Below are 13,545 nucleotides of genomic sequence, written 5' to 3' on the forward strand. Positions count from 1 at the left end.
TTCTTGAGCCAACACCAAAGAACCTGGTACAAGCTACTGAGCTTCCAGCCCTAGTACCAAATCTTCTGGCACAGATTCTGCAGTACCATTCATAACTCCAGATACAGATGGAGCAGCCTCAGAACCAATGTTCATGTTTCAAGGAAGCTTGATGGCATCTGAGCTGCCAGAGTCTCTATTGTTGGCCCTTACTAGGAAACTATTGTCCTGGAACCAAGTACACTATCCTCTGTGTCAGTAGAGGATGCTCCAGGACCTGCTCCTATGGAGGAGTTATATTTCTTTTCCTCCTCCTACATCTGAAGTGACTGGGAAGGTGTCAACTATGTATTTGCCTCACTCACTGCCTTATGAACTGAGCTATTTAGACAGGGAGTCCAGAGGACACTTCTACAAGAGAAAGCATTTGACTTCTTGGTAGGAACTTCCCTCATAGTATTCTCCATGGCCTGCAAAACCATTCCCCTAACCCATGCACATATGGCTATTCTGGGCCCCATAGGGAGTGCATCCCAATAGAAGGGCTCTATCCATTGATCCTATTTCTAGACCCAGGTCTCCTTCTTCCATCGACCCCCAGGAAGGCCAGCTGATCCAGAATACAATCATACCTTCAGGACCAGGAAATTGAACAGGAAAACATGCAGGAGAGGGAGGTCCAGCCTTATTTCTCAAATGCTTTTTGGGCTCTTCTCCTGATGAGGCTGTCCACCTAGCTGTTCTGACCCAGCCAAAAAACTAGGAACTTCTCCAGTGGACGCCACATACCTTGGACATTCTAGTGGAGAACAGTGCATGAGAAGTCATACAAATGTCTTGACAGTCTGTGTTGATTGGTCCCTGGCAGATTGGCATTGCCAAAGGCTTGTAGGAGCCAACCAGATACCTATGGCAAAGCTCAGCTTCAGCAGTACACACCTCAAAGCTCAGCTTTAGTGGTGCCCACCTCCATAGTCAAGAAGTGGGATCTTTCTCAACACTGAGTCCTGGAGCTTCAGTGGTGCCCACCTCAAAGTGACTTTTAGGTATAGATATAGATGCTACCAGTCATCTCTAAGGATGCTAAATACTTTTATAACCATCCAGTGCCTGGATCCTTGGTCATAACTGCTGTCCAAGGAATGTTTAAGCAGCAGGGATTACCCAGGTGAACAACCCATGACAAAGTTCCAAAAAAGCTTGACTTCTGACTGGAAGACATACTCCTCAGACAGTTTTCAGATACGTGACTATTAAATTACCAACTACTCCTGACTGAGTATGACTTCTTGAATTGGGCAGTTCACTGAAAGTTTCCTGCAGGAGCACAGAGAGGAGCTTAAGTCCCTGGAGTTAGAGTGGCATCTGGTTGCATGGACCTCTCATTAAGCCACCATTGAAGCCTCTGACTCTGCAATCATGCAGGTTGCTTGGTTGCAGTCCTCAGGGTTACCAAAGGAGGTCTAAATGACCACCTTCAATGGCTCTGACCTCTTAATTAAGCATAATAATGAAACCCTGCACATGTTAAAGGACTCAAGCTATCTTATGCTCTGGAAGCCTATATTCCCTCTTCCATGAGGGAACAATACAGGACTCAGAATTATCAGAGACATAGGCAATCCCCCTAACCCTATTATGGCCATCAAAGATCCTCCAAGGAAGAGGCAGAGGTTCCAGAGGAGGAGAACCATACATCCTGCATCAGGAGGTTTGACGGTATGGTCAAGAGTCTGAGGTCTGTCCCATCCTGTTTTGGGAAGTGTCTTGTTTTCAGAAAGCCTGGAACCAGATTTCCAGGATCAACTGGTCCAAGGTTATAGGGATACACCATCTAGTTCCATTCCTTCCCTACCCTATTTCCCTGTCCCTTTCCAGGGATCCATCTCACAAGATATTACTAAGAAAGGAAATGAACTTCCTTCTGCAACTCAGAGCAGTGGAGCTACCTGTGCAGTTCCATAACAGGGAGTCTTCACTTGTTCCCTAATCTTTTACTTAGATCATAAACTCTTTAGGGGCTGGAACTGTCCCTTTGTTCTGTTTGTATAGCATAGGGATCGGCAACCTTTGTCACGTGGCCCGTCGGGGAAACCCGCTGGCGGGCTGGGACGGTCTGTTTACCTGCAGCGTCCGCAGGTTCAGCTGATCGCAGCTCCCGCTGGCCGCGGTTCACCATTCCAGGCCAGTGGGAGCTGCGATCAGTCGAACCTGCGGACGCTTTAGGTAAACAAACCGTCCCAGCCCGCCAGCGGGTTTCCCTTACGGGCCACGTGACAAAGTTTGCCGATCCCTGGTGTAGCACCTAGCACAATGGAGTCCATGACTAGTGCTCCAGGGTGCTATGATATTACAAATACAATCCAAAACTTATTTAGGCATTATTAGAAATTGCTATGTGATAGTGTGTCTGGATCCATCTGATCCAGGATACACTGATCAAGTTCCATTCCCCAGAGCTCAAGCAACCTCTGCTGTTTCTCTGAGTCATTCCAATATCTGAGATTTGTAGAGCACCGCCTGGAGTTTGGTTCACACCATCATCAACTTGTTTGACTTCCACAGCAAATGGCAGACAATTAAATGAATTACAATTCCAGATTATTTTAGAGCCAGTATTTTTACTTTTTAAGGACTTTTCTTTTTTCTGTCTGAATTTCTTTTTTCTTTTCTGAATACACCGAAAAATCTTTATTTTTTGGTTACTGCTCCTTCTCTTCTCATATGAATTATTTCACCTAAATTCCCTCATCCCATTCCTAAGCAGCCACCACTGTACAGAATACATTGCTTCTTCAGACTATCAGCAGTGAAAATCCAGAGATCAGCCAGTTAACTATCTTCTGTAAGAAGTACATTTGTGATTCCCACACTTAAACTATGTGTTTTGGAGTCTCATGATTGATCCTAGATCATGGTTTCCCATGTGATGGTTTGGAGAACTACCATTGTTGGGGGGGCCAACTAAGAGTCCTGTTTATGTTTGTAAAGGAACATGTTTCCCCATGTGCCTTTGATTTTCTTCTAGGTCATTTTTAAATGAATTAATGGAATGCATTGTCTGTGAAGAAATTGAAGGAATTATTAGTCTTACAGCTGCTGCGTACATAGTTGTTATAATCAAAGGTCAGTCAAACTAATTTTGTCTCCAATCTTTGTCTCCATATCTACTTTTGTCAATAGCAGATTTTTATTCCAACTTAATTTTAAAATGTTACATTATTTTTCCAGTTAGCTGTGGAAATTCAGAAGTAGTGATTTTAATAGGAATACAGAATTAAAAAGAAAAATGAAAAGTTGTAAGGGATGCTATTAGACATTGGATCTAAAACTTTGTGGGGGTCTTTTTTTCAAAAAAAAAATCTTTATCTGCTAGGCTAACATAGTACTCTTCCATATCCTGTTTTATAGGAATATAATAGCATTCACATAGCACAGATTTATACACTTAACCTGGATAATGAAAATCTAAGTAAACATGTCACCAGTTTTTAACAAACTGTTAATTTGTTATATAGCTGCTACACAGGAATATACAGACTTGTTTATTTTTTAACATATTATTTAAAATAGGTAAGCACAAAACTTCACTTGTTAAGGATATTGCGCATGCCCTTCAAAAGAAGCTGATGACATGCAGGGAAGTTGCCACGGCAGAATCTAGCAGCATTGAAAGGTAAATCTGATTTACAGAAAAAAACCCACTGATTGACTGAAAAAGGGATGCAAGATTCTGTACTTGTTGGTGAAGAAGTTTACAGAAATCCATATGATACAGGGATTAAAATAGTGCCAAAATGTTGAAGGCTATTGAGCCCATTAAGGAACTAAATTTCCTAGTTCAACTCCCCCTTTCAGATGGTAATTCTCTTTACATGTTTTGTTCTATATACTATAGAATCCACAATACTCCAACCTAGTTCCTTTTAAAGTCCAATCTCACTAAGAACTGCACAGAGAAAAGAAAGCATTCTTTGTAACTTTGCTGTTTCATAGCACTAGAGCTGAGGGGTTTTCTCTGCATTTTGTGTCTTAGCTAATATGGATCTCTCTAGCTAAAACTGTATCCAGGGTCATAAAAAATTATTTTAGTGCCTTACCACAGTCATTAGATTCTGCTTTTGGTGCAATTTCAGCTTTTTAGGAGGTTGGCTTTAGACCGAATTAGCCTCTTCTGTTTCACAGGTTAAAAGTAAAAAATGCTAATTTTACAACCACTTACATTTAAACTTTGCATATGGTCTGAAACAAAAGTTCATAGTTTCATTAACACTAAAAATACTCTTATTTGCTGCATTCAGATAGAAATAAAATGTAATATATTCAAAACCTCCGCCTCACCTAATTATAATCTCTTCAGAGTTCTCGGGATAACAAATATAAGTTATAGCCACTGATGACATGCATAAATTTGTAGTATGGTTCCAACAATTTTTGTTAGGAATTGGTAGACAAATTGGACAGTCAGTTTCCTGTGGTTGCAGCAGGGAGGCATTGATGCATATCTGTTTCGTGTGTTCTGGTTTGTTTGTTTTTTAAAGCACATTGGTTTAATGGTGGGAAAAGATGGTAAAAAAGAACCTAAGACAGCCTATGGAAGAAAATTTGTGAGATGGAAATTAGGAATGCTAAAATGGAATTTGAAGAGCAAACAGCAACAACTAGTTTTTAAAAAAAGATATTTTTAAGATATTCATAGAAGAAGAATTAGTAAGTCCACTGGACTATCAGGGAACAATCAAAGAACAATCAAAGAGAACAATCAAAGAAGATAAAGAACGTTTCAGGGAAGCTAAATTATTCCTTTGTATCAGTCTTCATCCTTGAGAATGTGGAGGATGGGGAAGACCTCTTCTATTTTCCAGTAATAAAGTTGAGGTACTGTCAGAAAATAAGGTGTCAAAGGAGAAGGTGCTGGAATAATCTGATATATTAAAAAGCCAACAAGTCACTAAGACCTGATCATATACACCCTAAAATTCTGAAAGAACTTAAAAATGAAGTAACTGAGCTATTAACAAAGAATGCAATCATTCATTTAAATCTGCTTCTATCCCAAAGAATTGAACAGTAGCAAATGTATCTTTCTTTTAAAAATGTGCCCTGCGATTCTGGAAATTACAGACCAGCAAGCCTTACTTTTTGTATTGGTTGAAATGATGGTAGTAATAGAATTATAAAATACCTAAATGATCATTGTTATGATAGTGACAAACCAGTATGGCTTCTGCAAAGGAAAATGGTGCCTCACTAATCTTACAGTATGTCAACAAAATAAGGAGAACTAGTTGGTATAATTTACTTGGACTTTCAAAAAATGTATGATAGCTCAGATTCCGTAGTTAATTCTTGTGGTTCTTGGGCAATAGGTAAAGTACTATAATGGAAACAAAAAAAGAGTAGGAAGAATAGGCATGAGTAGCAGACAGCACCTATTTAGTGTACTTAATCCTTCTCTACACATAAGCACACTATAGATTATTTGAAAGCTTTTTACATCTACTTTAATATGAGGTCTGGTCTGCAGCTGTTACCACAGGGCTCTGCAGAAAACAATTTCTGGACTGATAACTGCTGTGATTGTCCCTCCCTTGCCAGATTTAAATGTGGTTGTCTTGGCCATGTCAACAAATGTTTTGATGCCAGATTTCTAGACTGGACTGAAGAAGCTATGTGTTCCATCATAATCAAGTGCACCTCTCAAAAATCTCCCCATCTGTTCTTTACCAACATCTGCTATTTTCAGTGGAGACTCTTGTACGTCTGGTGTTACGTGCAGTCCAGTAGATATGTTGATAAGCACCTCTGAATGTGATTCAGGGTCAAATGGGTTTGTCATATTTTTGATGACATGGTTGATGAGAGCTATAACATGCACTTCATCCCTCTTCAGTGCAGAGGCAAGGACTTGTTTGTGAACTTTGTATTCATTACTTCTCTTTAGGCCACTTCTCTCTCTCATTTTGCATATTCATAATATTAAGCTGTGTCATCTCTAACAGTAATACTGACCTGTGCATAAGTGTCACTGAACTAACAAGCTGGTTTCTAAAATATTTCAAACACTAGTATTGCATGCATAGGCAATTACAAATTAAAACGTTCTATCAGGCATACTAGATACTACTGTATGTACGAAAGGTTACAGGTAGAGAAGCATTACATTAGGAATTCACATACATGTATATCTACCCACTACGCAGTACAAACTATGGGCATGCAATCTACTGCTACAGCTTTCAGTGTGAGACTGATCTGGTCAGCAAATTTTAATTGAAAATGCATAAAACCATGGTCATTTGTGAGGTACTTTGACAAATAAAAATATGCAGTGTGAAACATTGCATGTTAGGATATTGCAAAATCTTATTTGCTATTTTTGTCACATGCTAAACAGCTTCATTTCTGAAAAAGAAATATTTGCCTATGCAAAACCAATACAAATCTTTTAATACATTGTCATTTGGAAGCTTTGACCAATAAACACCACATTAAGATATTTAAACTGACTACAGTTCTTGCTGTTTAAGTTACAGTCATGTTGCAGTGATTCTGGAACTGTGCAAAAAATGACACTTTCTCATTTTGGATACCATTGTTTCATATCACCTACAGGCTTATGGCACCACTTGACGGCACCACTTGACAGCACCACATCATACCTCATTTAAACATACATAAAATAAGCTTTCAAATGATAGTTGGGTGTTGTGTATAGGGTGGCTACATTAAATTCCAAAAATATGGCCCTTTTTGAAGAATTGCCATACATCTATAAATGGTCAATTTTCATCATGCTTGAAAAGTGGTTAACACTGGGGTCCCATAAAGTTCTATATTAGTACCAATGTTAAATTTAGTAAAGATCTGGAAAAGGGGAATGAGCAGTGAGGTGGCAAAACTTTCAAATTACACAATTCATTTAGTCAAAACTGCAGAAAACACTAAGGAATTACAGTGAAACTAACAAAGTTAGATAAATAGGCAACATGATTATAGATGATGATCAGTATGGATACATGTAAAGTAATGCACATTCAAAGGACTAATATGAACAACTCACGCATTGCTGCATTGTAAATTAACTATAACATGCAGAAAAGTGGTCTGGGTGTTCTTGGACAACTCTATGAACACTACCTCTGCTCTATAAACAGCTGCAGTCAAAAAGTGAACAGAACATTAGGATGCCTTACAGAATGGAAAGTGCTATACGGATTAAATAATGACAAATAAATGGCACATCTTCACCTGGAATACTGTTTTCAATTCTGGTGATGGTTTTTTTTTGTTTTGTTATAAATTAGAAACATGGAAAAACTTTTATATGAAGAGAAGTAAAAGATTAGGACTGTTTAGAGAGACAGATGGGGTGACATGATCTGATACACCAAATTGTATGTGGTAGGGAGACTGTCCTGTTTATGCTTTTTTTGTAATGTACAAACAAGGGAACATTTAATGAATTTCAGAGGCAGAGAATTTAAATGTCATAAAAAGAAATACTTTTTCACAAAACACAATTATACTGTGACAAGTTCCACATGCTATCACTGAGCGCTTAGCAGAGTTTAAGAAAAGATTACATATTGTTAAAGACAGTAAGAACATCCACAGCTTCATTATATAGGATTATTTTTTGTAAAAGAACTTGGAAGAATATACAAACTCGTGTTTCAGGGCATAATCCACTATCTGTAAAAGGTTTAGGAAGAAATTTCCCAGTGGGCTGGTTATATTCCATTATTGCCCACTTCTATTGATGGGTTCTTGCACCATCCTTAAAAGCTTTTGGTACAGGATGCTGGATGATAATGGACCACAAGTCTGCTACCATATGGCAATTCACATGTTCTGTTAGGTGCCTCATTGGTTGCTGTAATGACTCAAATGCAATTATATTTTGATTGCAGCGTGCCTTATTTTGGTAAACAGCAATTTTCTTTTAATTATTACATCTTTCTCATTCTGTTTGGCCAGAGGAAAACTTGTAGTCAAAATTGTTTGCATATTAGTCCACAGCTCATTACATGGTCTGATAATGTACTAATTTATATATGCTAACATCAACTGTAATAAATTTACTCTTCTCAAAGCTTAATTTGTTACTTTTTACATCTGTTTACATTATTTTAAAATGTCAGCCCTTTGGGAATTAGTTTATCCCTGGTGGATGTAGTCTGGGAACTAACTAAATTTCCAAGGGACTTTGCATGCTGCCCCAACCTTTTAAATTTGGGCATCGGGCACCAGGAAACATCTGTATGTGGTAGCACAGTAAGAAATATGTAGAGGTCTTCTATACTGGAGTACCTCAGGTGCTGCCCTTAAATCAGAAATTAGTTCACTACACCAGAAGTACACATTTTTCTAATTACTAGAATCTAGTCTTCTCTGCTCAACTGAACTAGCAGTTTCAGTTGACAGTTAAAAGCGAATATTATGGATTTTCCCAATGAACAAATAAGCTATGAAATATTATGATATAATTTATAATATATATAATCATCTTTGCTTAGTATGTTTAGCATTTCAGTCTATGGGCACCAAAATTAAATCTATTTAACTTTTATGCTGAAACATTTAATGTTTTCCTCACGTTATCATATAGATGTCTTCCCAAACCCTTCATTGCTCTGTCAGTGAAGTGCTAATTAAAGAGAACTTGCAAATAGTTTCTCACTATTTGTATAGGATTCCCTGCAGCATACTCAAAATAATAAAGGTAAAGAGCATTTAGTACAACTGACTTTAAATTTACCTTGTTTTTTCCTCTTTTGGGTGCCTTACAGTCATTCTGAGTTCTATTATGGTTGGACGTCCATTAGCTTAGGGCATGATGAGTCTCTCAGTGAAGGGACATCTCAGTTTAATGATCTAAAGCCAAACAAAATATTAAATAAAATTACTGAATTATTCCTTGTATGTTTGCTCTTTGGGCACCTGGAACAATACTTAAGTTAGTGACTAGCACTGCTAATATAGGGCATCCTTAGAATCTTACAAATAACTAACGTTGCAAATATTGAACAAATGATGCATGGAAAATAAAGCTGACAGTTTGTCACAATATGAATTCAAGCATCGAAAAATCAAATCTACAAAGATTAATGTTGCATTAGTGTTTGGCGATAGGGCAGATGCCCTGTCTGTGGTTTCTGAGGACAGTTTAAGGCCAGGTGAGTGTGAGAAGTTCTGTGGGAGAGTGCAACTGCAGAGGCAATGTTGGATGAGGAATGCAAGGAAATAGAGGGTGATCAATTAAAAGCTTGGGGATAGCAGTTATCTTTTTTGAGATTGCATAAGAATTCCAGTGTGTGCAGAGGTGGGAATGTTGCTAAGGATACTACGCATGGGGCTGAAGTGACAGATGGGTGGCTATTAGTACTAAGGATAAAGATGCAGGAAGATCAGCACTAGGGAAAACAAATACCGGAGGAAGAGGAGAATGCAGAAATTATACGGATTGGCGGGGAATGGGGAAAATGAGTGAGCATAAGAGGAGGAGGTAGGGGAGTGGAGAGCAGAGATGAGAAGGGGAAATGAGGAAAGGGCAATACTGGACTTCAGAGGATTAATGCTGTGTATGTGATAGTAAGATGGCAGAGGTAGAAAAGGGCAGTAAATCAAATATTCAGAGAAGTAAATGAACAGTGTTTTAAGTATGTAGAAGGTTAAATATTAAACAGTAACAATACAGCATGATCATATTTAAAGCTTGTCAAAACAGAAAAGATTCAGGCTTTTATTCAAACTTTTTTTGTCAATTTTGAAATTAAAGATTTAACTCTCCGTAGCTATACTGTAGTCTATAACCATTCAAAGAGGTGAATGGAAATGCTGAGCAAGATTGTTCCTCTTAAATGTAATCAAACACAACAACTTCTTTAATTCCTTAAACTAATGGTGTGTAACTTCTCAAAGAAATAAGGGAGTAGCTATTTATTGAAAAGCAAATAGGCAAACGTGTTTCTTTTGCACGTTTTATTCAGCTGCTCACTGATTTCTCTGGTTTCAGAACCGTATATGAATCATCAATGAAAATTTTGGATGACATCTTGAATCCTTGACTGTACCGCTGCCTTCAAGTCATGAAAAGTAGAAAGAAGGAAGATGTATTGTTTTTTTATAAAGCAAAGGAATATGGTACCTTGAAAAACATATTTAATATAATAGTGAATTGTACCTTATTGGAATGCTTGTATTATGCTAGCTTATGCTTTGTACATACATACATAATTGAAAGTCTTAGCAAGCAAATGAATAACTTTTAAAAACAAATCAGTTTTATATTCCTTTCATATTTAAAACAATTGTGCAGAAACTTTTAAAGTATGCAGAAATGTTTTGTACATACATAGATAACGTATTATTAAAGATTTTGGAATGGCTATGAGGAAGGTCTTGTAGGTATATTCCAAGTATTTCATGTGAAATAAAATCAATACCTTTTATATATTTTTTTTAAAAAAGAGAATTAATAAAATGACTGAACTATCCCTTTGAATAGCATTTTCTTGAACCCTTTGACATTGAATGACATGGGTTTACCTAAAAGGTAAGGCATGAGCACTTAGGGAAAATAGCAGCTGCTTCTGAATAGCAAAAAGCATTCTACATGGCATACTTACCAGGCCAAATGGAAACGTTTTTTCTATCTGGTCTCAGCAGAGAAGTGTCTCTCCAATGCAGGCTTCCATCTATGTTTTGGATTATATGTAGCACCTAAAAAATCAATGCCTGACAGTTCAGTTAAAGTACTTTAGCAGTCATTTCAGCGTTCCACCCTCCAATAGGTAATCGTTGCAGTTTCAGGGGTGAAGGGCAAACCAACTTCCACTCAAAAGATTTCTTCCTGGATTTCTTGTGCTACCAGTTAGCTAATGTCATGCCATCTCCTAGAGTATTGGCTCATTTGACTAGAGCACGAACAGCTTCCGCAAACTTCCTAGCACAAGTACCTATTTAAGACATTCAAAACAGTAGCCTGGTCATCAGTTTGCATTTTGGTGCTCATTATGCCATTTTCTGTCAGTCAAGAAACTATGCCAGTTTTTGACAGGTTGTTCTATAAATCGCTGTTCAGGTAGACTCCAAGCCTGCCTTTACTTTAATCTGCTTGTGAGTCACTTACAGTGGAATGGACATATGTAACCAGCTGAAGAAAACCGTTACCTAGCTTTCCACAACTGTCGTTCTTAAAGATGTTGCACGTGTCCATGCCATGACCCAACCGCCTTCCCCTTTCTTTTGGAGTATGTCCAGTAAGAAGGAACTGAGTGGGGGCGGCTCCACACTCTTACACCAGTGTGCAGTGGCACAGAGTGACAGAAGGCACTCAAGATGCCCTGAAGGGTACCACTAAGGGAAAAAGTTCTCTAATAACTAACTGTCTACAAGGTATGCACATACTTACATTGGAATGGAAAGGTAGGTAACTATTTTTTCCTTACACAACTTTGCTAACAGTACCCAGTCCATTCCTAAGCACAATTGTCAGAGAATATTATGTCACATATGTTCACAAAACAAATTGTTTTAGTGTCTCTGCTAGCGTTTTTGGTTGCAATTATGTCTGCAAGAAGAGTTTCCAAAACCTTTGCTCTTGGGAGGCATGAGTTTTGATGAGTCTTCCCACAGAGACAAGATCATTCTTCACAGTCAAGCGTTCTTGGACAGAAACACTTATTTCCATGCATCACAGCAAATTATTGTTCCTGTTTTACCCAAAACTGCGACACCTGAAAAGATTGGGGCACATACCGATTGTGAGAAGAACTGTTTTTCTTTTTAAAACTAAAGACTTCGGGAAAATCTCCATTTCTGTTCACTTGCTTTCATCCAGAGTATCTGTGCCTAAAAGCATGCAAATCCTCCATAAGCAAGTGGGTCAAACTTTGCATCAGCAAAGCCTACACAAATGTGGATAAATGAATCCTAGAAGCGATCAGAGTCCCTTCAGCACTCTATCCAGGATGCTGCTGTAGACAAAGTGAATTGGCCACCATAGGAAAATCAGTAAAGCTGCCAACTGTCTATTAACTCATAAAATACTACATTTCTTGACCTTCATTTCTCTGCTTAAGCATCTGTGAGCAAGCAGGTGTTCCAAATCATGATCCCCCTAAATACTCATTATACAAATATTTCATGAATGCAAAAATCAGAGATTGAATTGCCTCCTATTACTAGAGGTGATCCTTTTTCATTAGTAAGTTGGCCTTGGCATGAATCAGACAGCATGTGGGCTCCAACATCTTTAAGGATACATGGAAATGTATGTCTAAGAGGCTTCCTTTGTGTGATATCCTTTACTTTCGGCTTCTGCCATCTTATGGACTTGAGCACTGTTCAAATGAGGTAGAGGCGTTGAGCGTGTGATCCCACCTGGAGATATGGAGATATGTGGTGGGAGTGGGGCTGAGGGGTTCAGCATGTGATGGGGGCTCAGGCCTGAGGCGGGGGTTGGTCTGCAGGGGTAAGGGCTCTGGCTAGGGTGGGGGGTCTGGGGTGGGGCTGAGGATGAGGGGTTCAGGGCTGAGGCAGAGCATTGGGGTGAGGGCTCCAGCTGATTTAGTTCGGGTTAGTCCTGCTTTGAGCAGGGGGTTGGACTAGAACTAGACAACCTCCTGTGGCCTCTTCCAACCCTAATCTATGACTCTATGGGGGTAGGGGCTCTGGGGTGGGGCCAGGGATGAGAAGTTTGGGGTGCAGGATGTTCTGGGGCTGGGGCCATAGGCCTCCTCGCCGGCAGCAGATCCGGGGATGCGGCCAGAGGACTCCCCCCAGTCCTTTCCCTGCCAGCAGCAGCTCTGGGGGAGATGTGCCTCTCCCTGCCGGCTGCAGCTCCGGGGCCGGGGGAGAGGCCTGCAGCAGCCCTGCACGCCCCAACTTGCTGCCCTCCCTGCCCACTTCCTACCTTTGTCCTCTCCAGGTCCCTGTGGATGTGCACCTACACTGCCCTTTATAGCCACACAGCTAAGGGGGAACTTAGGTCAGATCTGGGTTACCTGACGTGAGGTAGGACTGGGAAAAAGCAGGCACAGGAATGATCATAGCCACTGGTGAATGCTTTGAGCAGCCGTACCACTGCTACCGCATGTAAGAGCCAGTCTGCTTCCTCCTCCAACCAATGAAGTGATGTAACCAGTCAGGCAGCATACTACAGACCAGCTACCCTCTTTAGATTGCACAGAGACTGGTTCTACTGCAGGATCTGATCCTTGACCGTCCCCCACTTCAAGGGTGCCTCCTTGGGGCTGTTTTCCAGGTACTTCTAAGGGAATTCTCACAATATGGCCAGCGTGTGGATGTTCTCTATCAGTTCTCAAAACCACTCATCTGGCGTAGTCTTCCTAGTCTCTCCTAACTTGCTGATAGTTGGGGATGTGGTAGACCAAGTGCTTTTCCTGTCTGCGAACTGTTATGAGTGGCAGTAGTAGGTTGGAGCAGGTGGGGTGTGGGCTTTACAGATGGGGTGGATCCTCAGGGACTCAGGCAGCTATAACCTGAAGGCCAATGGGTTTACCCGTTCTATAATCTTGAAAGGGCCCAGGTATTTGTAGT

The 13,545-nt window shown here is 39.8% G+C and overlaps 1 protein-coding gene and 1 long non-coding RNA gene across 5 annotated transcripts in view; one reads left to right on the plus strand and one right to left on the minus strand.

Moving 5' to 3' along the window:
• The window catches only part of NCAPG2 (non-SMC condensin II complex subunit G2), a 119,031-nt gene extending 108,553 nt beyond the window's left edge, over positions 1–10,478 (plus strand). For 3 of the 4 annotated variants that reach the window (XM_048837631.2, XM_048837633.2, XM_048837632.2), the window contains 3 exons: positions 3,008–3,105; positions 3,553–3,655; positions 9,998–10,478. In XM_048837631.2, coding sequence (XP_048693588.2) covers positions 3,008–3,105; positions 3,553–3,655; positions 9,998–10,049 — 253 coding nt within the window. In that variant the 3' untranslated portion in view covers positions 10,050–10,478. The remainder of the gene's footprint in view (positions 1–3,007; positions 3,106–3,552; positions 3,656–9,997) is intronic. The other variant, XM_075125988.1, reaches the window with a different exon arrangement.
• LOC125631257 (uncharacterized) overlaps positions 1–10,690 on the minus strand; it is a 31,385-nt gene extending 20,695 nt beyond the window's left edge. Inside the window, exons 1-2 of the long non-coding RNA XR_007354895.2 lie at positions 10,611–10,690; positions 8,741–8,856 (exon numbers count right to left, since the gene is read on the minus strand). This is a non-coding gene — a long non-coding RNA (uncharacterized LOC125631257). The remainder of the gene's footprint in view (positions 1–8,740; positions 8,857–10,610) is intronic.
• Positions 10,691–13,545: the final 2,855 nt, after the last annotated feature.

The sequence above is a fragment of the Caretta caretta genome, chromosome 2 (assembly GCF_965140235.1).
Source record: "Caretta caretta isolate rCarCar2 chromosome 2, rCarCar1.hap1, whole genome shotgun sequence".
In the NCBI taxonomy this organism is placed as follows: Eukaryota; Metazoa; Chordata; order Testudines; family Cheloniidae; genus Caretta; species Caretta caretta.